Raw genomic sequence first — 23,484 nt, forward strand, 5'->3', positions numbered from 1 at the left:
CAAACCATCCTTAAGGCGGGGCAATGACTAATCTGTGTCCCATCTCCATAATTTTGTCATTTCAAGAGTCTTACGTAAGTGGAATCATACAGTTCCCCGCCCCCGCCCCCCCACCTCAATAGAATGCCCTTAAGACCCATCCAGTTGTTGCATGTATCAGTAGTTCATTCATTTTTATTGCAAAGTAATATTTCAAGGTCTGGATGTGCGACAGTTGATTCACTTACCTGTCTGATGCTTGGGTTGTTTCTGGTTTGGGGATAGAAATAAAACTGTTGCGAACATTTGCGTTCGCAATGTTTTTCGCAAGGTTTTTGCATGGACATAATTTTTAAACTTCTCTGGGATAAATGTCCAGGAGTGATATTCCTGGGTCCTTTAGTAAGTGTATGTTTAATTTTGTAAGAAACCACCAAACTGTCTCCTGCAGAGCTTTACCATTTTACATCGCCTTTAACAATGTTTGAGAGATCCAGGTTCCCCTCAGATTCTCTGTTGCCCTTTTTTTTTTTTTTTTTTTTAATATTTGTTTATTTAAGAGGGGCAGGGATCTGAAGCAGTCTCCACGCTGACATCATGAGAGCCCGATGTGGGAGCCTGAACTCAAGAACCGCAAGATCATGACCTGAGCCGAAACCAAGAGCCGGATGCTTAACTGAGCCACCCATCCGCCCCTGTGTTGCTCTTTTTTATGTTGGCTGTGGTCTTCACCTGCATTTTCGAATGACTCGTGCTGTGGAACGCCTTGTCCTGTACTCATTTGCCATCTGTAGACCCTCTTCGACGAGCTGTTTCTTCATAGGCGCTGTCTGTTTTCTAATTGGCTTGTTTGCTCTTTACCGTTGAATTTTCAGAGTCCTTAATACATTCTAGATGTGAGCCCTTTATCAGATGTGTGGCTTATAAATATTTCTCCCAGTTGGTAGCCTGCTTTGTCATTCTCTTAGCAGGGTCTTCTGCAAAGCAAAGGTTTTTTAGTTTCAGTGAGATTTAGTTTCAGTGAGGATTTTTAGTTTCATTCTTCTGTGGTTAATGCTTCTGGTGTCATGTTTAAGAACTCTTTACTAAGATCTAGCTCCTCAAAGGTTTTCTCTTACTTTGTCTTTGAAAAGTAGTATAGTTTTACATTTGACATTTAAATCTATGATCCATTTTGAGTTAATTTATTTTTGTTTATTTATTTATTTATTTATTTATTTATTTTTTTAATGTTTATTTATTTTTGAGACAGAGAGAGACAGAGCATGAACAGGGGAGGGGCAGAGAGAGAGGGAGACACAGAATCTGAAGCGGGCTCCAGGCTCCGAGCTGTCAGCACAGAGCCCGACGCGGGGCTCGAACTCACGGGACCGCGAGATCGTGACCTGAGCCCAAGTCGGCCGCTTAACCGACTGAGCCACCCAGGCGCCCCTTGTTTATTTATTTTGAGAGCGAGAGAATGAATGAATGAATGAATGAATAAATGTGATCAGGAGAAGGGGGAGAGAAAATCCCAGGCAGGCTCTGCTCTGTGAGTGTGAGGCCTGACTTGGGGCTTGATCCTGTGAACCTGTGAGATCATGACCTGAGCTGAAATCAAGAGTCAGACAGTTAACTGGTTGAGCCACCTAGGTGCCCCTATGTTAATTAAAAAAAATTTTTTTTTAAATTGTGTATTCCTTTTATGAGAGAGAGAGAGAGAGAGAGAAGGAGAGAGAGGGAGGAAGGGGAGGAGGGAGAGAGAGCATGAGCAGGGGAGGGGCAGAGAGAGAGAAGAAGACACAGAATCTGAAACAGGCTCCAGGCTCTGAACTGTCAGTATAGACCCTGACGTGAGGCTCAAACCCATGAACCGTGAGATCATGACCTGAGCCGAAGTCAGATGCTTGACAGACCGAGGCACCCAGGTGCCCCTAAGTTAATTTTTATATAAAGTGTGAAGGTTAGGTCAAGGTTCATTATTTTGCCCATGAATATCCATATGTAGTTATTGGAGACTCATTTGTTGCAAAGCCTGTCATCCTCTGCAGAACTGCTCTTGTACCTTTGTCAAAAAGGAGAGGGCTGTGTGAGAGGCTCTTTGGAGGTCTGAGTGTTTGTCCCATTTAGTCTTTTCCAAAATTGTTCTTAGCTATTCTGATTTGACTTGTCATATAAGTTGTAGAATAGCCTTCACTATATACATATATATTCACTAATATATATATATATATATATATATGTGTGTATATATATATGTATATCTATCTATCTATCTCAATAAAAAAATCTTGCTAGGATTGTGATAGGAATTACACTAAACATATGTGTCAATTGGGGAGAAATTGACATCTTTACTGTGGTGAATCTTCCATTACCTAGACACAGTATGTCTCTCCATTTACTTAGATTTTTAATTTCATTCATCAGTGTTTTGTGGCTTTCAGCATACGAGTCCTGTACATGTTTTATTAGATTTACACCCAACTTTGGTTTTTGAGTGATGGGGTAACATTAAAATTTTGTTTATCACATGTTCATTGCTAGTACAGAGAAGCACAGTGTTGATCTTGTATCTTGCATTTCTGTTGAACTTTCAAGTTTTAGAAGATTTTTTAAAATTTATTTTGAGAGAGAGAGAGAGAGAGCAAAAGCACAAGTTGAAGAGGAGCAGAGAGAGAGCGGGGGAGAGAGAGGATCCCAAGCAGCCTCAGCACTGTCAGGGCAGAGCCGGATGTAGGACTCGAACCCACGGATCTGTGAGATCACGATCTGAGCTTAAGTCAGATGTGTAACTGACTTAGCTGCCCAAGCACCCCAAGTTTTAGAAGATTTTTTGTTAGGTTCCTTGGACTATTATATAACCTGCAAATAGGGATACTTTTATTTCTTCCTTGAGATCTCTGTATAGTGATTTTTACAACCATATTCATGAGAAACAGTTTGCTGGTAATTTACTTTTTTTTGTATTATCTTAGTTTCGTTTTGGTATTAGGGTTAATACTAGCTTCATAAAATGAACTGGGAAGTAAGTGTTCCTTCCTGTTCTCTTTTTTTTGAAGAGATTATATAGAATTGGTGTTAATTCTTTAAACCTTTGGAAGAACTCTCCAGTGAAACCACGTGAACTTAGAGATCTGTTTTTTTGTTTTGTTTTGTTTTGTTTTAAATTAACAGATTGAATTTCCTTGATTGTTATTGGTGCTTCAAATTATCTACTTAATTTGCGATGAGTGGTAATAGTTTCTGGTCTTTGAGAAATTGATGCATTTCATCTTTGTGTAGTTTATAGCGTTTCTTTATCCTGTTGATGTCTGGAGGCACAGTCGTGATGGCCCTGTCTCACTCCTCACGGTGTTAGTTTATATCTTTTCTTTAGGGTTGTCAGTTTTATGTATTTACTCATGGAACCAATTTTGTGTTTCCTTGATATTTCTCCATTGTTTTCTCATTTCAATTTCATTGACTCCTGTTCCTTATTACCTTCTTCCTTCTGCTTGCCTTCAGTTTATTTTGTTCTCTTTTAGTTTTTGAGATGGGAACTTATTCATTTGGTACTTTTCCTCTTTCCTAATGTCAGTATCTTAGTGCTATACATTTTCCTCTCGGCACTCTTCATTGATGCCCCACAAATGTTCATGTGTTGTATTTTCATTTTCACTCAGTTCAGTGTATTTTTTTTTAAATATCTATTTTGGGGGGGAGCGCAAGCAGGGAAGGGGCAGAAAGATGGGGACAGAGGATCCGAAGCGGGCTCTGGATTGACAGGCTGACAGCAGTGAACCCGACGTGGGGCTCGAACTCACAGACCGGGAGATCATGACCTGAGCCGAAGTTGGACACTCAACCAACTGAGCCACCCAGGTGCCGCATTCAGTGTATTTATTTTTTAATTTCCCTTGGGATTTCCCATTTATTCCATGGATTAACTAAAAGTGTGTTTAGCTTCCTGGGATTGGGAGACTTTCCCGTTATCTGTTACTGATTTCCGATTTGATTCCATTGTCATTAGAGAACCCGCTCTGATTTCCATTCTTTTAAATTTATTGAGGTTTGTTTTGTCCACCAGCATATGATCTGTCTTAGCCCTTGTGTTTAATTTATATTGGATTAGGTCCTGGAGATGGAGGAGGGGATGGTATACATCCTACCAAAGATTCGCATCTATCCCACATGCAAAATACATTTGTCCTACGCTGACATGCCCCAAAGTCTCCACCCATCACAGCATCAAGTCAGAGTCGAAAATCTCACCTAAATGTCATCAGTCAACCAGACATGGGTAAGAGTCTGGGTGTGATCCGTTTTGAGGCAAAATTCCTCTCCATCTGTGGATCTGTAAAGTTAAAACCAGATTATCTGTTCCCCAAACACAATGGTGGGCAGGCACAGGATCGCAGGTACAGATATTCCCATTCCAAAAAGGAGAAAGATGAGAGAAAGAGGGAGCAAAGAACAGAAGGAGAGGAGAAAGAGATAAGAGAGAGAAGAAAGGAAGAAGGAAAGTCACTGGTTCCAAGCGATTTCAAGATTCACCTCGGCAAACTCACTAGATCTCAAGGCCCAGAAGTAACCTGTGAGCCCGCGGCTTCCCTCCGTGTCGTGTTCTTTCTCTCGAGGGTAGCGCACGTGAGCACCGAGTAGTTGAATCAGCCTGTTTTCCGTCTGTAGAACTCGGCAAATCTGACTGCTTTCTCTCATTCTCTCTCTTTTTCGTTCCAAGCTGGCAGTTTTTCTGAGGGTGTTAACTTTCTCGAAGACCTGTGGGTCTCCTGGGTATTTCACGCGGCTTTACTCCAGCAGACACAAGGGTCCTCGGTGGGTCTTTCCTGTGTCATCTCGTCTGTGTTCCCGGCTTCTGCCGAGGTAGTTGAAAGGATCTACGAGGCACAGGCTCACTCTCGCCACAGAGCCTTCTGTGTGAACGAGTAGAGTATTCCGTCCTTTGAGAGCCCCTGAGAGATGTTAGCTGGCCACACCCTTGGCTTTGTCTTCAGAGCACGTTCCCCACATCACCAGGCCCTGGTTCCTTTTTGCCTCACAGTGTTGTCCTCAACGTGTCTCTTCCCCCTTGCGTTTCTCCACAAGCAGCGGGAAGAACCAGGCTGCACCTTCAGCCATTTGCTGGGAAATCACCTCAGTTAAATATCCAAGTTCATTGTGACGAGTTCTGCTTTCCACCGACTCACAGGGTGTCGTTCAGCTTGGTGCCTGCTTTGTCCCTGAGCCCTCGCTGCCGGTGCGGTCACGCCCTCTCTCTACCAGTGGCCTTTGATGGTTGAGGTGCTCCCTGACCACACAGCCCTTGTCTGCTGTGCTCCTCGCTTCCTGAGTCCTCAGTGGCGAGGTCTGCAGCACCCACATTTCTACTCGCCCTTGTTTAAGGCAGTCCAGGCCTTTGCTGTCCTTCAGCTCGAGCGTCCCTTCCACATTTTGGGGTATTTGTCACAGCACTGCCCAACTTCCAGGTACCGGAATCTGCACTTATAACGGACTTGCTGGCTGAACACAACAAATCTCCGCCGTGGTGCACTCCTGGAGGTCAGACGTCTATAGTCAGGGGCGCCTGAGTGGCTCAGTCGGTTGAGCGTCCGACTGCGGCTCAGGTCATGATCTTGCGGTTCATGGGTTCGAGCCCCGCAACGGGCTCTGTGCTGGCAGCTCGGAGCCTGGAGTCTGCTTCGGATTCTGTGTCTCCCTCTCTCTCTGCCCCTCCCCTGCTCATGCTCTGTCTCTCTTTCTCTCTCTCAAAAATGAATAAACGTTAAAAAAAAAAAAAAAAGTCTGCAGTCAGTTTACGGGGGCAGATAAAGGCGGCAGCTGGGCTGGGCCCCCTTTGGAAGCTCTAAGGGAGAATCAGTTTTCTTTTCTTTTCTTTCTTTCTTTTTCCCAACGCGGCTCATGCTCTTTTCCTATCTTCCAAGTCAACGTCCTTGAATCTTGCTTCCATGATCCCAATGTCTTCCCTGCATCAAATGTCCCCTGCCTGCCTTAGGGAAGAGCACTTGTGATGGCAGTTGAGGGCCCCTTCTGCACCGATCCAAGCCAGCCTTCTACCTCAGGATCTTAAATTGTATACACAAAGTCCCTTGTGTCATATGAGGTAATATCCACAAGGTTTAGGGATTAGGACCTGGATTTGGGGAGTGGAGGGCATTAATCAGCCAACTAGAATGTTCTGTGAGTTCTTGAAAGAATGAGTTTGTACTGTCGCCTGGTAGAGTGTCGTGCAGAGTCGGGCCTTGTTGGTTGATGATGTTGAATGTTTCTGTATCCTTGCCCATTTTCTGTCTGGTTGTTGAGGGAAAGGGATTGACATCTGCCACTAAAATCGTTGATTGGTCTATGTCTCCTGTTGTTTAGTTTTGAGAGAGAGGGAGTGGGGCACGGGTAGAGGGAGAGAGAGAATCCCAAGCAGGCTCCGCACTGCCAGCACAGAGCCTGATGCAGGGCTTGAACTCAAGAACTCTGAGATGATGATCTGAGCCGAAATCAAGCATCAGTCGCTTAACCGACTGAGCCACCCAGGTGCCCCTCTCTAGTTCTGATGTTGTTGGAGCCACACATTGTGCAACTGTGCTGTTTGTTGCCTACACATTTAGGATGGCTTTGTCCTGATGGATTGACCCTTCCATCATGATAGGATGTCCCTGTCTCTGGTGATCTTCTTCGCTGTGAAGTCTACGGTGTCTGAGAGCGATACAGACAATCCCTAACTTTCTACGGTTGGACGTGCTTGTTTGTTACCTTGCCATGGTGTGAAAGTGATATGCATTCAGGAGAAAGCATACTTCAGAATTTTGAATTTTGATCTTTCCCAGGCTAGTGCTTTATAGCATGACGTTCTTTCGTGGTGCTGGACAGTGGCAGCCATGCGATACCATAGGTAGAGGACCGAAACACTGGCAGCCATTCTGTAGCCATATAACCATCCTGTTTTCCTCTCTCGGTACAGTGTTCAATTATGTTAACGTGAGATATTCAGCACTTTGTTAGAAAACAGGCTTGGTATTAGATGACTTGACCCATCTGCGGGCCGATGTAAGTGTTCTGGGCACAGGTAAGGTGGGCTGGGCTCAGTGATGATCAGAAGGCGTGGTAGGTTGGGTGTATTAAATGTATTTTCGACATACGATTTTTTCAACTTACCATGGGTTTATTGGGACCGAAAATCATCCCAAGTCAAGGGAGATCTGTATAGCCACTCCTGTTTTCTTTTGCTTAATAAGCATGATTTGTCTTTTTCCATTCTTTTATTTATTTATTTTTTTATGTTTTACTTTATATTTGAGAGAGAGAGCGTGCATGAACATGAGCAGGGGAAGGGCAGAGAGACGGAGACAAAATTTGAAGCAGGCTCCAGGCTCCGAGGTGTCGGTACAGAGCTCGACCTGGGATTTGCACTCCCAGTGAGATCATGACCTGAGCTGAATTCAGACGTTAAACCGACTGAGCCACCCAGGCGCCCCCCCCCCCCCCCACCAATTCTTTGACTTTTCACCTACATTTATCATCGTGTTTGAAATGTCTCATAGCCCCCATGTAGTTTGGTCATTAAAAAAAAAAAAAAGCTGCCAATCTGTGTCTTTTAATTGGTCTTTTATATTGAAGGTGATTATTAATGTATCAGGACATAAGTTGTCATTTCTTTTTTTTTTTTTCCTGGTCCTCTCTTTCGTATTTCTCTGAATTTCTTCCTGTTAGTTACTTGAACATTTTTTTAAGAATTCCAGTTTGACATAGGCATATTGTCTTTGAGTGTATCTGTTTGTGTAGTCTTTGTGTGTGTGGTTGCTCAAGGGTGTTTGCATGTATATATGTTACGTATTTAAAATACGTAAATATTTAAGTCTCTTTATATAATTAGAGTTTGCTGGGGTCATCATTTCATCAGTTCAAATGAAACGGAAACTTTTTTTTTTAAGTTTATTTTCGAGAGAGAGTGGGCACACAAGCAAGGGAGGAACAGAGAGAAGGAGAGATGGAATCCCAGGCAGGCTCTGCACCATCAGCCCAGAGCCCGATGTGGGGCTTGAACTTACAAAATGACATGAAACCAAAAGTGAGAAGCTCAACGGACTGTGCCCCCCGGCTCCCTGAAATAGGGAAACTGGACCTGTCTTTATATCTCTTACCTGTTTCTTGTATGTACTCCATCCATAAGTTTTGTCCCAACCATACTTTAGAGAATTTGAGAAGGAAAGTTTATCGTACTTACCCACGTTTTTACTCTTTGTGTAGTTGTGCCTTCTTTTGCAGTCTCCTTTCTGTCTAGGGACCGGGAGCCATTCTTTGAGGGCAGGACTGCTGGTGACAGATTCTCTCAGTGTTCCTTCACCTTCGATCGTTTTAAGTTCTCCTTCGTTCCCGAAGGAGGCCTTCAGCATGTATGGAATTGAGAGCTGACGGTTCCTTTCTTTCTTTACTTGAAAACCGTTGCGGGACTTCCACCGGCCGTGTGGGCTTTTGATGAGCAATCCGGCCCTTCACCTGCTCCTGTGGGGAGGTGTCCTTGTCTCCGGCCGATTTCAGGCTTCTTTCCTCTTTCAGAAGCATTTGTGTAATGTGACTTGGCGTAGATCTCTAGGCCATGCTATTTGGAGTTTGCTCACCTTCTTGAATTTGTAGGTTTGGGGCTTTTTTAGTTTTTGGTGTGTTTCTTGGGGGGCAAATTTGGGAAGTTTTCAGTCATTTTGAGAAAGACTTTTTCAGCCTCTTTGTCCTCCTTTGTTTCGGGGAAGTACTTTGTTCTCTTCTCGACTGTCGGAAGCCCCTTTCAAGTGTGAAGCATCTGGTCTTGGCTCGTAAGAGTTCGCCAAGAACTTTCTGGTTATGCACACCTCTCTGGGATTTTCTTTGTTGACTCAGGTGCCCCATGTTGGAAGTGGGGTTCTGAAATCCTGTCATGACTCTTTCAAATCTCAAGAAGTAACAGATGTAATTCTCCTCGGAGGAAGAGAGGGTGTCCTATCCCACTTTCTTCACATGCAAAATGACTCTAGTTCTGTGTGGGGTGGGTTTTTGTTACAAAATTTTTGTCTGTTTTCTGTTTAACTAAAATTCACTGTTCTGTCCAAAGCTGATCAAAATCGAGATGGGGCGCCCGGATGGCTCAGTTGGTTAAGCGTCCAAGTTCGGCTCAGGTCTCAGGTCATGATCTCACGGTTTGTGAGTTTGAGTCCTGCGTTGGGCTCTGTGCTGACAGCTCGGAGCCTGGAGCCTGCTTCGGATTCTGTGTCTCCCTCTCTCTCTGCCCCTCCCCTACTCACTCTCTCTCTCTCTCAAAAATAAATGAATAAACAGTTAAAAAAATTTTTTTTTAATCAAAATGAAGGGGCACCTGGCTGGCTAACTCGGAAGAGCATGCAACTCTTGATCTCAGGGTTGTGAGTTCGAGCCCCAGGTCGAGAGTAGAGATTACTAAAAAAAAAAAAAAATCAAGATAAAATATGGTTTTCTCTATAGTAATTGTATGAGTGGGCAGCTCTTGCCTGTAATGGTGAGGAAGCACAGAGCTTCACAGAGCAAAGGTTAGCAGCAGCCTACATTTTTTATTGTAAGTGGTAATCTGATACGACTGTGGGAAATTTTGTCACCCTTATGCACTCTTGAGGTTACATAATAAGGAAACAATACATCAGGTGTTGCCAGTTCCCATAAGCTCCCCTCCATATAAGGTTTCCCTATCTTCAACATCTTAGGTCAGTATGATACATTTGTTACAATTGATGGACTAACATTGATACATTGTTATTACCTAAAGGCCATGGTTTACAATAGGGCTCTTTGTGCTGTATGGTTCTGTGGGTTTTGCCAAATGCGTAATGTGACCTGTATCCACCAGTACATTATCGTACACAATAGATTCACTGCTCTGAAAATCCCCTGTGCTCACCTATTCAGCCCTCCCCTTGTCTCCCTGGACCCCTAGCAACCACTCACCGATCTTTTTACTGCCTCCATAGTTTTGCCTTTTCCAGAACCTTGTATGGTTGGAATCATACAGCCTGTAGCCATTTCAGACTGGCTTCTTTCACTCAGTAATACGCATCCAGTTTCCTGTATGTCTTTTCATGGCTTGACGGTTCCTGTTAGTGCTGAGTAATATTCTGTTGTCTGTTTTATTTACCACAATTGATCTCTTCACCTGCTGAAGGACATCTTGTTTGCTTCCGGGTTTTGGCAATTATGAATAAAGCTGCTGCAAACATTCGTGTGCAGGTTTTCATGTGGGCGTAGGTTTTCAACCCATTTGGGTCAGTACCTGGGAGTATGATTGTTGGATTGTATTATAAGCATATGATTAGCTCTGTGCAGAACTGCCAAATGTCTTTGCACGATTTTTATTTATGTGTATTTGGGAAGCTTCTTCCCCCTTCACTGCAACTTTTGGCTGTTAAAAAACATTGATTATACAGGGGTGTGATGCCAGAATGTTTATTTTGCTCTATCATTTAATTATCCAGGATAGAAAGTCTCATTGGTCATTATTTTTTCATGATTGAGGTAAAAATGTGTGTTTCTTTAAATTTTTTATTTTATTTTTTTAATTTCTATCCAAGTCAGTTAGCATATAGTGCAACAATGATTTCAAGAGTAGATTCCTAAGTGACCCTTACCCATTTAGCCCATCCCTCCTCCCACAACCCCTCCAGTAACCCTCAGTTTGTCCTCCATATTTATGAGTCTCTTCTGTTTTGTCCCCGTCCCTGTTTTTATATTATTTTTGTTTCCCTTCCCTTATGTTCTTCTGTTTTGTCTCTTAAAGTCCTCATATGAGTGAAGTCATATGGTATTTGTCTTTCTCTGACTAATTTCACGTAGCATAATACCCTCTGGTTCCATCCACGTGGTTGCAGATGGCAAGATTTTATTCTTTTTGATTGCTGAATAATACTCTATTGGGGACATTTGGGCTCTTTACAGACTTTGGCTATTGTCGATAGTGCTGCTATAACCATTGGGGTGTATGTGCCCTTTTGAAACAGCATACCTGTGTCCCTTGGATACATATCTAGTAGTGCAGTTGCTGCATAGTAAGGTAGTTCTATTTTTAATTTTTTGAGGAACCTCCATACTGTTCTCCAGAGTGGCTGCACCAGTGTGCATTCCCACCAACAATGCAAAAAAGACCCTCTTTCTCCGCATCCTCGCCAACGTCTGTTGTTGCCTGAGTTGTTCATGTTAGCCATTCTGACAGGTGTGAGGTGGTATCTCATTGTGGTCTTGATTTGTATTTCCCTGATGATGAGTGATGTGGAGCATTTTTTCACGTGTCGGTTGGCCATCTGGATGTCTTCTTTGGAGAAGTGTCTATTCATGTCTTTTGCCCATTTCTTCATTGGGTTATTTGTTTTTTGGGTGTTGAGTTTGATAAGTTCTTTATAGATTTTGGATACTAACCCTTTATCTGATATGTCGTTTGCAACTATCTTCTCTCATTCCATCAGTTGCCTTTTAGTTTTGCTGATTGTTTCCTTTGCTGTGCAGAAGCTTTTTATCTTGATGAGGTCCCAATAGTTCATTTTTACTTTTGTTTCCCTTGCCTCTGGACGCGTGTTGAGTGAGAAATTGCTGCAGGCAAGATCAAAGAGGTTTTTGCCTGCTTTCTCCTTGAGGATTCTGATGGCTCCCTGTCTTACATTTAGGTCTTTCATCCATTTTGAGTTTATTTTTGTGTGTGGTGTAAGAAAGTGGCCCAGGTTCATTCTTCTGCATGTCACTGTCCAGTTTCCCCAGCACCACTTGCTGAAGAGACTGTCTTTATTCCTTTGGATATTCTTTCCTGCTTTGTCAAACATTAGTTGGCCGTGCATTTGTGGGTCCATTTCTGGGTTCTCTATTCTGAGAGATCAATTCCATTGATCTGAGTGTCTGTTCTTGTGCCAGTACCATACTGTCTTGATGATTACAGCTTTGTAGAATAGCTTGAGGTCTGGGATTGTGATGCCTCCTGCTTTGGTTTTCTTTTTCAAGATTCCTTTGGCTATTCGGGGTCTTTTCTGGTTCCATACAAATTTTGGGATTGTTTGTTCTAGCTCTGTGAAGAATGCTGGTGTTACTTTGATAGGGATTGCATTGAAATGTAGATTGCTTTGGGCAGTATTGACATTTTAACAATATTTGTTCTTCCTGTCCAGGAGCATGGAATATTTTTCCTTTTTTTTTTTTTTTTTTTTTTTTTTTTGTCTTCAGTTTCTTTCATAAGCTTTCTATAATTTTCAGCATATAGATTTTTCACCTCTTTGGTTAGATTTATTCCTAGATATTTTACGGCTTTGGGTGCAATTGTAAATGGGATCGATTCCTTGATTTCTCTTTCTGTTGCTTCATTGTTGGTGAGCAGGGATACAACTGATTGCTGTGCATTGATTTTATATCCTGCAACCTTGCTGAATTCATGGATCAGTTCTAGCAGTTTTTTGGTGGAATCTTTTGGGTTTTCCATATAGAGTATCATGTCATCTGCGAAGAGTGAAAGTTTGACCTCCTTCTGGCTGATTTGGATGCCTTTTATTTCTTTGTGTTGTCTGATTGCTGAGGCTAAGTACTAATGTTGGATGGCGGTGGTGAGAGTGGACTTCCCTGTCTTGTTCCTGACCTTAGGGTGAAAGCTCTCAGTATTCCCCCATTGAGGATGATATTAGTGTTGGGTCTTCCATATATGGCTTTTATGATCTCAAGGTATGATCTTCTATCCGTAAAAAAGGTGTATCTTTTAAGATCTTTAAATGCTTGGTGGTTTGATTTAAAGTTCAATATTTATTTAGAAATGTCAAGTAATATTCAGGAAGAGAATTGAATTTTGATTAGCTTTTTGACATAATAATATATATTACCCTATTCATAGGCAAGGAAACTGAGGCACAGAGAGGTTAGGTAAGTTGCCCATGGTGACACAGCTAGTAAGAGGCAGAGACAAGCTTTGAGACAAGGTTGTCTGGCTGCAAATTCAGGCTCCTAATTACTCAATCACGTTGCCTCTGTACTTAATGTATTGCATTCGGGATCTGAGTTGAGGACTTAACATGTCTGTAGCCACCTTTTAGCAGTGGTTCTCAAATTCCAGTGTTAAACAGAATCATTTGGGATGCTTGTTAAAATTCAAAGCCCTAGGGGTGCCTGGGTGGCTCAGTCGGTTGAGTGTCTGACTTTGGCTCAGGTCATGATTTCGTAGTTCGGGAGTTTGAGCACCTCATCGGACTCTGTGCTGACAGCACAGGGCCTGCTTCAGATCCTCTCCTCCCCTCCACCTTGCCCCTCCCCAACTTGCGTGCACGTGTGTGCACACACACACTCTCTCTCAAAAATAAACGTGAAAAAAAATTCAGAGCCCTAGGCTTCATACCCAGAGGTTCTGATTTGATAGGCATGTGATAGGAACCCTGTTTCAGACAAGTACCTCCAAGTGATGTTGATGGAGAGGGTGGCAGACCACGTGTGTAAGACATTGCTCTAGGAAATGAGCTGGAGTCCATGACTCAACCATAACCCCTCAGATAAGGATTCCAGAGAGCTGGCCGAGTGGCTCTTCTGTGTAGTTTTGCTGGATGGAGTCAGGGAATAGTCCTTTACCACTGTCTGTAAGCTGCATGCTGCTGCAGAAGCTCTCCCGTGGTTCCTTGGTGGTCACCAAACAGTGACAATCGTGGGTTGACACGTTGGTCATCAGAGAGGGTTTATATATGAAGGCAGAGCCGGATCTGGGGAGGAGGACAGTACCATGCGAGTGTAAAAACAAAGCAGTTAGCTTAAAAACTTCCCATGACTGCTCTAATGCTGACTCTGTTGCTGATTTTATCTGTTATCTTTGTATTTTGCAAAAATTCTTCCCTTTCTCATCGGGTGAAAGATGTGTGTGCCTAAGGTGGGAGGGGATTTGGGGGCAGAGTAACAGCCACAGCACGTAAGGAGGAAGGGGCAGTGTGTGTACCTCAGGCCAGATTGTCCTCAGGTCGCCCTGGGTGGACCAGCATTGGCTCTGTGAGGGTGTGGGAGGTTCTTAGAAGGCCATTTTAGTGCCTTTTGCAGGACATTCTTCCTTCTCTTTATTGAGGATGACAGGAGATCACTTAACCATAAGTAGACTTTCAGGGCAGGTAAATACAGCGCTCACATGTTAGGTGTGCATAGAAGTCAAGCTGTTGCGCGTATCTGTGCGTGCACACACTTGTGTAACTACCACCCGGATCAAAATCCGCACGAGGCACCCTTCTCCTTCGGCTCCCTCCCCTGCTTCCCAGATGAACCGCTCTTCTGATTTCCGTCCCACAGACTCGTGCCCATTCTTGGCCTGTTCCGGCCATACCTGCTAAGTGCAGTCCTACCCTCCGCAGCCTTTTGTGCCCGGCGTCTTTCACTCAAGCTTGCGTCGGGCACTGCATTACTTGCTGTGGCCGAATAACATTCTTTTGTGTGGATGGGCCACCCTGTGGTTATCCGTTCACCTCGCGAGGGACACCTGTGTTGTTCCTGGGCTTTGGCCATTGTGACTGATGCTGCTGTGAGCGTGGGCCTTCCGTCAGTGTGGACCCGTGTCCCGGCTCTCTCGGGAAGTCCCCGGGGAGGGACCGTAGGGCTGGGTGCGGACTTCGGACGAGCTGCCGAAGCGGCCTCGTTGCCCTTCTTAAATGACTTTCTTCTCTGCGTTATTTTTCCCTTTGGGTTTAAACTGTTGTTGTTTTCCTAATCTCTGAAGGTGAATGCTTAGCGTATTTTCAACTTAACTTTTTTCTGAAATACGTGTTTTCAGTTACAACTGCTTGTTTACTAGCACACAGGCATCGGTATTTTCATTATTTTCACCTCAGAATTTTCTCATTTACTTTAAATCTTCTTGGACCAGTGTGTTCGTTTTCTTTTTTTAACATCTATTTATTTTTGAGAGAGCATGCGCAAGTGGGGGAGGGGCCCACACACACACACACACACACACACACACACACACACACACAGAATCGGAAGCAGGCTCCAGGCTCCGAGCTGTCGGCACAGAACCGGATGCAGGGCTCAAACCCACAAACTGTGAGATCATGACCTGAGCTGACGTCGGACGCTCAACCGACTGAGCCTCCCGGGCGGCCCTCAGTGCGCTCTTCAGAATGGTGCTTCTCAGTTTCCAAACACGTTTGTTTTGTTTTGTTTCTAACTTAACTATTTTGTGGTCAGAGAATGTGCTCTTCATGGGACCGATTTTCTTTTCGGTAAGAGGTCCGTGCGGGAAGCCCTAAAGCATGCCGAGGATTTGGAGCACGAAGGGGTAGTGTGTAAGCCAGACAACTGGGCACTTGCCATAGCCCTGGGCCCTGGCTACGGCCTGGGGCTCTAGAATGCAGTCACCAAAGGAACGCCTCCTTGGTGAGCCCTGGAACCTCTGGGTCCCCGGTACATCCCGGGGACTGATTCAGGAGGCCGCTGCTCCCGCAGCATCCCCCGTCCCCAGGAAGCTGGAGCCTGAGCGGGAGCCCAGACCCTCGGCGAGGACCCTCCGCGTTCCCGTCCTTGCTGGCCAGCCGGGTGAGGCGGGAGGAGGAGCTCAGTACAGCCTAATTCATCCTTAGCAACCCACGTGTAAGGGTCCGGGAATGGCATTTTGGGCTTGCTCACCTCTGCTTCATAGCGAGGCCCCCGCAGAGGCCGAGCAAGCCAATTTGTTGCGTTTATCACACCAGTCCTCTGAGATTGATTGACTTTTTTTAAGTGGACCAGTTTGCAGTCACTTAGCGTGAATGTGCATCATACAGCTGTCGAGTGTGGGGATCTAAGTGAATCTCAGTTTCCATCAGTTGTAAGATGCGGCATTATTTTGTGTGCCACTAAAGAGAAAAGAGCTGCTCATTAAACCAGACTTCGTGATTTCTTCTTACTTAGAATTTTTCATTTATACCGATTGAGTTTTTAAATTTTGTTTGTTTGTTTATTTATTTATTTTGAGAGCAAGAGAGTATGAGTGAGCAGGGGAGGGGCAGAGACAGAGGGAGAGAGAAGAATCGCCAGCAGGCTCCATACTGTTAGCACGGAGCCCGACCTGGGGCTCGATCCCACAAACCTTGAGATCACGACCTGAGCCAAAATCAAGAGTCATATGCTTAACTGACTGTGCCACCAGGCGCCCCTAAACTTACTTAAACATTGATTTTTATAACTTTTTTTCTATTGTGCATACATGTAAAAAGTAAAATATGAGCAAAATAAGTTGGTCAGGGTATTCCCAAAACTTCTTCACAGGGTCCCACTCTTCAGAATCACTCTAGGGAGAGAGTATTTGTGTTTTTCTACACAGCCTGTCTGTGCCACCAAAGGCATGGGTCACACAGCATTTCTCCGAAGGGTACTGCTTTATCACCTTTGGAAGTTTTCAAAAGCTAAGTTTTTATGCTGTGCATTGGTGATTCTACCATAAGGTATCAGTGAAAAGTTTGAAGCAATAACCAAGCAATAACCCTTCATCAGATGGTTCTTAAATTGTGTGTCTGTGACAGAAACATCAAGTTCAGTCATGCCGCTAGCAATAATAAGCATATTCACAGATAAGGCGGTGACCTGTATATGTCACAGTTAATTTCAAAGACGTTAAAATGTGGGGAAAAAATGTGCGTCTTAAAATTGTTGAAGTACATTACTTCCATTAGTGCAAGCTTGTGAATTACGTTAGTTGAATCTGTATCTTTGCTTTTTTTACTTTTGGGAAAAGTGCCATTTTTATATATATGTCAATTTTTGCTTTATATATTCTGAGCCTGTGTTGTTAGTGGCATACAAATTCAGTCTTGTTAGTTGTGTAATTAATTGAACAATATGTCATTGTGTAGTGACTTTATCTTTGATTTCCTGTGTTACTTTAGTAGTAGCAACTTACCTTTGGTTTCTCTGGCACGGCATTGTCCCCTTTCACCTTAAGTCATTAGGCATTCTTCTATTTTGTGGGTGCCTCTTGTAGAGAACATTTAGTAGGATTATTTTATTTTATTGAGAGCATGAGCAGGGGAGAAGGGCAGAGGGAGGGAGAGAAAAAGTCTTAAGCAGGCTGCATGCTCAGTGCAGAACCCACTGCTGGGCTTGATCCCATGACTGTGAGATCATGACCTGAGCTGAAATTAAGAGTTGGGTGCCCAACCGACTGAGCTACCTAGGTGCCCCTAGTTGGATTTTCTTTTTTTAAGTCCAGGTTTTTAAACTTGGTCCTTTTTCCATTTATGTTCATTGTAAACCTATCAGTTATTTGTTGCTGCATAACGTAACAAAATATCCCTAAGTAAATATCTTTAAGTGACAATGGTTTATTTTGTGCCACCATTCTGTAAGTTTGCCGACACGTCTCTAGTCTGGGCCCACACACATGGCGGCATTTCAGCTGGCAGGTCAGTGGGGCTGAGCTCCTCTCAGATGGCCTCACTCTGTGGCAGGGGCCTCGTTGAGGCCTCAGTGGAGCTGGGTACACCTGCTGGGATGCCTGGGACTCTCCCCGTGTGCCACTTTCCACAGATTGCATTCTCGAGGGTGCTGACCTCGGCTTCTCCAGCACAGTGGTCTCAGGGTTCCAAGATAGCAGAGGTACCCGACCTCCTGGGACCTGGGCTCCGGGCCCTACACAGCGTTACCTCTTGGTCAGAGGAAGTCCCCCGGTCAGGCCTGATTTGTCCAGGAGGAACTGCCACGTATCATTGATTTGTTCTTCATTCTACCACAGTAACCCCGAATCTATTGGATTTCTTTTCTACTCCTGTGTTTTATGTTGTGTATTTCTTTCTTTTTATTTTATTTTAATTCCAGTATAGTTAACATACAATGTTATATTAAGTTCTCATATACAATATAGTAATTCAAGTGTTTTGTATTTCTAATGGATTTTATGTGCTTCTCTGGTCTTTTTTGGGTTTTTCTCTTTTTCTACTGTTCGAGTTTTTCTTCCCCTGTCCCAATTTGGGCGTATTAACTCTATTCCGATCCCTTTCTTGCTTGGCCTAGAAATGTTAAAGTGCATTTTTAACTTGCCACATCTAAAGTCGATCATGTGTACCCTCATTCTTAGAATGCTGAGAACTTTAGAGCGAATTCTTTTCCCTTTTACGTGCTATTGTTGTGAAGTGTTTTGCTTCTGTCTTGTATTTGCTGAGACATTATGGAGTCCATTTTTCTTTAGGTTTTCTCTGTAGGTTTCCCTCTTGCATTGCCCTTCTCCTGTCTTGAGTCTTTTTTTTTTTTTTTTTTTTTTTTTTACATTTATTTATTTTTGAGAAACCGAGTGAGACAGAGTGTGAGTGGGGGAGAGGCAGAGAGAGAAGGAGACACAGAATCCGAAGCAGGCTCTAGGCTCTGAGCAAGCGGTCAGTACAGAGACAGAGCTTGATGTGGGGCTCGAACCCACGAACCGCGAGTTCATGACCTGAGCCGAAGTCAGACGCTCAACTGACTGTGAGCCACCCAGGCGCCCCTGTCTTGGGTCTTTTGATTGAGGCTCGTTCTTTGACAACTTCCCTTCTTGATGGTGCACTGGTGCAAACTCCTTGAGTTTTTGTCTGTCTTAAAGTGGTATTTCACCAAATCCAAAGAAGGCTGGGCAGGGAATGGGTGTCGTGGGGCAAACGGAGGTGAGCGTGATGGAGGGCGAAGGGAGGTGAGCGGGACAGGAGGGTCTGCACAGGTTTGAGCGGTGGACCCAGAGCACTCCCTGTGCAGAAGCTTGGGCTGCTTCGAGCTTCTCGCTTTCTTCCCACAGGGTGAGTTCTCTACGGCCCTGGCAGGAGGGCCACCGCTGCCCCCGACCCGACCAGCACCCAGCATGGCTAACGCGTGCCCCACCCTGTTAGCCATGTGAACCCTGCTGTATCAGCTCACTGAGAGCAGTTCTTCGTGGTGATGAGACACTGGAGCTTACCTAAGAGCTCACAGCCTTCATTTTTGTTCTTTGTGTAATCTCCTCACCTCGGTGGTAGCGAGGAACTTGTGCTAATTTAACCTGTTCCTTTAGTGTTACAGGGCAGGTATTTGTCTATGTGGGCTAAACCACAACCTGTACAGATTTCCCATTTAATGAATCAGCAGGACCAGATGCCAAGCCCATGCTTTGCCCGTGCTGTACGTGCCCCGTGGAATTGGTCTACCTCTGAGCTGACCAAAACGCTAAAAAACAACAAAGAAACCCAACCCTAACAAAAATGTTGGTGTGGATTAGTAATCAAGGTAAAATTTAAGGGTAAGTGACATTACTTTTGATTAGGACTAGGTAGCCAAAAACGTGCATTTGTGAGTTAGCTGCATGTGATTATTTGAACCCTCCCTGTTATCACAGTTTTGTGCACTGGATAATTTGTTAGCTATCTCACATTTGACATATTGTGACTAAAATGTAGTGACAGTTTCTGGGCACAATTTGTATTTGGAGAACATTATTTTCCCCTGGAAGAAGTTAGAGAGCCACTGATTAACTTAATTGAAGATGTGTGTGTGTGTGTGTGTGTGTGTGTGTGTGTGTGTGTAAAGTTGGTAAGGGAGTCATTAGACATAATTTATAAGTTTCATCTAAGTAGATTGGGATCTGTTAGATAACCAGATTGTTAGTATAATTTGAAAATTAGAAAATAATTCTGAGATACCATTTGCTTATATTTTATTTTTTAACCTTTTTTTTTGGATGTTTATTTTTGAGAGAAAGAAACAGTGTGAATGGGGGAGGGGCAGAGAGAGAAGGAGACACAGAATCCAAAGCAGGTGCAGGCTCCGAGCTGTTAGCACAGAGCCTGATGTGGGGCTCGAACTCAGGAACCGTGAGATCATGACCTGAGCTGAAGTCAGACGCTTAACTGACTGAGCCACGCAGGCACCCCGATTCTAAAGTTCTTGATACAGTACTGCATACTCTATTTTGGTGGGTTATTTTAGTAGTATTGATTGATTGATTGAGGGAGTGAGTGTGTGTGTGGGGTGCACTTGAGTGGGGGGTAGGGCAGGGAGAGTGGGGGAAACCATCTCCAGCAGGGTTCACACCCAGCTCCAGGCCTGACCTGGGGCTCGATCCCACGACTGTGAGATTGTGAACTGAGCCAGAATCAAGAATCAGATGCTTAACCGACTGAGCCACCCAAGTGCCCCAGTAGTTTAAAAATTTTTTTTTTTGAAATGTTTATTTACTTTTGAGAGAAAGAGTTGGAGGACAGGCAGAGGTGGGGAGAGAGAGAGAGAGACAGAATCTGAAGCACGCTCCAGGCTCTGTGCTCTCAGCACAGAGTCCTGATGTGGGGCTTGAACTCACAAACCGCAAGATCATGACCTGAGCCGAAGTTGGATGCTCAACTCACTGAGCCCCCCAGTAGTTTTTAAATAGTTGTGGTTTTAAGATATTCTGTGCCTTCATCCCTCTGCCATCAAATGATATTAAACCCCTTTACATCTAAGATGAGAGCCTTCAATCTCTGTACATTGATTTCTTCTCTCCCAGGCTTTGTGCTGTTTTACGTTTTTGTATGTTATTAACCTGACCCATTTTGTTATTTTCGCTTTAAGCAGTCACAGTAAATCTCTTAAAGAGACTCCCATCTCAAGGGAACAGTGTTTACACACATAGTCACTGTTTTACGGTACTCTGTATTCTTTTGTGGAGATACAGATTTTCATCTGGGATTGTTTTTTTCCCCCTGCCTGAAGGACTTTGACATTTCTTACAGCACAGACCGCATCGTGATGAATTCTTTCAAGTTTCTATGTTTGGAAATGTCTGTCTCTCCTTCTTTTTTGAAAGACACTTTGTACGAAGGGTATAGAGTTGTGTCTGGCGTTTTTAGTAGCCATTTTGGGCAGGAGGCAAGTGTAGCCCCTCTTATCCACCGTGGCTGGAGGCAGAGACCTCGCTTACACTCTGGAATTGGATCCATACATGAGTCCTGCCCGCAGCACACAGACCTCACCCCCCGTGAGCTGCCGTGCTTCTGCCGATCTCCATCCGTGTAGGTTCGAGCCTGAGAAAGGACCGAACCGAGGCTGCGTCCCCCGAATCTGCTCTTCGTGCTCCCTGGAAAATGTCACCGGCAGCACTTGGCCACCGAAACGGGGAATTCCTTGCCTTCTTTCCACAGTGCTTTTCCCTCATGAAAACACTTCCATCTGCTGAAACCGCACCTGCTGCTTTGTGGCTGACGTAGACCCATTCTCCTGTGGAGCTTGAGGTGATCCTAGAATAAGGAGTGCCTCCAGCCTCCGCCGTCATTCTGCAGGTGAAGAACTGAGTCCTGGCTGTCGAAGGGCTTTACTCAAGCCTGTCTCCGGAAAATCGGGATTCCATTTGGAAGCTCGTGATAGGAGCATTCAGTCGAAGTGATCTCGCTGACTTTTACCAGTAATTTCCAGTGAGTTTGCTTTTGTATTTTTTTAAAAAAGGCTTTTTTTTTTTTTTTTTAAGTTTATTTTGAAAGGGGGCGAGAGAGAATCCCAAGTGGGCTCTGCACGGTCAGCACAGAGCCCAATGCGGGGCTCGAACTCACGAACCATGAGGTGATGATCGGAGCGAAACCAAGAGTCAGATGCTTAACCTACTGAGCCACCTGGTGTCCCCCAAATTTGCTTTTTTTAATGTTTGTTTATTTTTGAGAGAAGCAGAGTGTGGGGAGGGGAGGGGCAGAGAGAAAGGGAGACACAGAATCTGAAGCAGGCCCCAGGCTCCGAACTGTCAGCACAGAGCCCGACGCAGGGCTCGAACTCACGAGCCATGAGATCGTGACCTGAGCCGAAGTCGGACACTCAACAGACTGAGCCACCCGGGCGCCCCTAAATTTGCTTTTTTTAAACACAGGTTTTATTGCGTCTGGAAAGAACAATTTTTGCCATATGTCCTTTTATGTGTGCAGGGAGTGTGTGTAACCATGTATTACTTTTCCAATTAAGTACCAGCTTTCTTAGGAGAGAAAAAAAAAAAAAAAAGAAAAACCAACTGCGGGACTTTTCTCTGTCATCTTACCTGATAGTGTCAACGTGACAGAGTGTAGGTGATGTCAGGCCGTGGATCCAAACTGTGGAGTGCCTTCCCTGGCTGTGTTGGCTGCGGGAAGAGGGCTTGCCTTCTCTGAATGCGCTTCTCCCATTCTTAGTATGGTGTGTGCACGTGTGAGGGCAGCTGCATGTCAGATTATGGGACTGCAGAGGTGTTCCGGACGCAGAGAGATGCTGAGAAAACTTCCCCTAGACAGCTGGCGCCACAGCTAAATGTTGGTTTTCTCTGTACATTCCGGATGTCGAGGGAAATAATAGGGGCAGTGAGATATATGAATGACAGAACCTGGGCAGAGATCGGTCTAGGGTATTTCATCACCTGTTTCTGTTCCTTTTACTTATTCTTTTTAATGCACCGGGGAGCATCTCCTTGTTTCCTGTTCATACTCCAGCCGGATACCCCAATAGATACTTCCATAAGAGATGGTCCTGGCTGTCGAATTCCGGAGGCTTTTCTTTTTTACTCTCTATTATCACAGATTTCATACCTTAGAATACGAAATAGGTTTAACAATCGTGATCATTTTGCTCAATTCTTTTTTTTTTTGGCAGAAGTATTTCAAAGGCAAGCACAGACATCATAGCATTACAGCCCCTAAATGGGACCGTGTGAAGCTCTAAAGAATGAGAACATTAGTCTCCACTTTATCCCATCTTAGCAATTGTTTCTTTCTCTCAGACCGGCAAATTCTGGTCGGAACTACTGGTAAAGTAAGCGGTCGGTACTTTATTTAACTCCTTGAAGACTTAAAGGGACATGAAAAGATGGGCTCCAGGGAAGGATTGTTAAAGATGTGATGAGAAGCTTTGGGTCCAGCGTCAGGTCAATCTGTTTGTATTTGTTACCAAGCTGTCACTCGGCTGTCAGCCTGCCCTGTTCGTCCTCTGGGTCGGAGGGAGGGGCTGGAGGTGGACTTTTCTCAAACGAAACTGTCAGGGCGCCTGGGCAGCTCGGTTAAGTGCCTGACTTCTTGATTTCAGCTCGGGTCATGATCTCACGGTTTGTGGGTTTGAGCCCCCCATCCAGCTCAGTGCTGACAGTGTGGAGCCTGCTTAGGATTCTCTCTCTCTTTTTCTCCCTCTGCCCCTCTCCTTCCCTCACTTTCTCTCTCAAAATAAACATAAAAAAAAAAAAAATGTCTCTTGATGATTAAATGAGCGCTGTAACCCTTTCAGAGTCTTGTTTTTTTAAAAAACATTTTACTTTTTTTTTTTTTTGGAGAGAGCACCAGAGTACGATGGAGGTCAGGGGGAGAGACAGAGTGTGAGTCAGAGAGAATCTCCACACTCTGCGTGGTGCCCGACACGGGGCTTGATCCCACAACCCTGGGATGATGACCCGAGCCAAAATCGAGAGTCATACGCTCAACCACCTGAGCCACCCACACACCCTCAGATTCTCGTTTTCCTCTCTGTCCAGTGGAAAACTCAGCAGAAGAAAACTGAAAATAAGAAATCTGTTTGTGTTACTTGGGTGATCTGGCCAGTGTTTTTCCTTCTTTGCCTTTGACTGTTTTAATTATTAAGCAGCCTTGAATTTTCTGA

The 23,484-nt window shown here is 44.4% G+C and overlaps 1 protein-coding gene across 4 annotated transcripts in view; it reads left to right on the top strand.

The window, feature by feature from the left end:
• Positions 1-23,484, top strand: part of CYTH3 (cytohesin 3) — a 175,789-nt gene that overhangs the window by 120,740 nt on the left and 31,565 nt on the right. The window contains exon 1 of one of the 4 annotated variants that reach the window (XM_078439721.1): positions 11,125-11,158. The exons of 2 other annotated variants lie outside the window; for them this stretch is intronic. In XM_078439721.1, the coding sequence (XP_078295847.1) occupies positions 11,140-11,158 (19 nt within the window). In that variant the 5' untranslated portion in view covers positions 11,125-11,139. Of the gene's footprint in view, positions 1-11,124; positions 11,159-21,280; positions 21,300-23,484 lie in introns of those variants that run through there. One more of the 4 variants, XM_078439722.1, reaches the window with a different exon arrangement.

This window comes from Panthera onca, chromosome E3 (assembly GCF_046562875.1).
Source record: "Panthera onca isolate mPanOnc1 chromosome E3, mPanOnc1 haplotype 2, whole genome shotgun sequence".
Lineage (NCBI taxonomy): Eukaryota > Metazoa > Chordata > Mammalia > Carnivora > Felidae > Panthera > Panthera onca.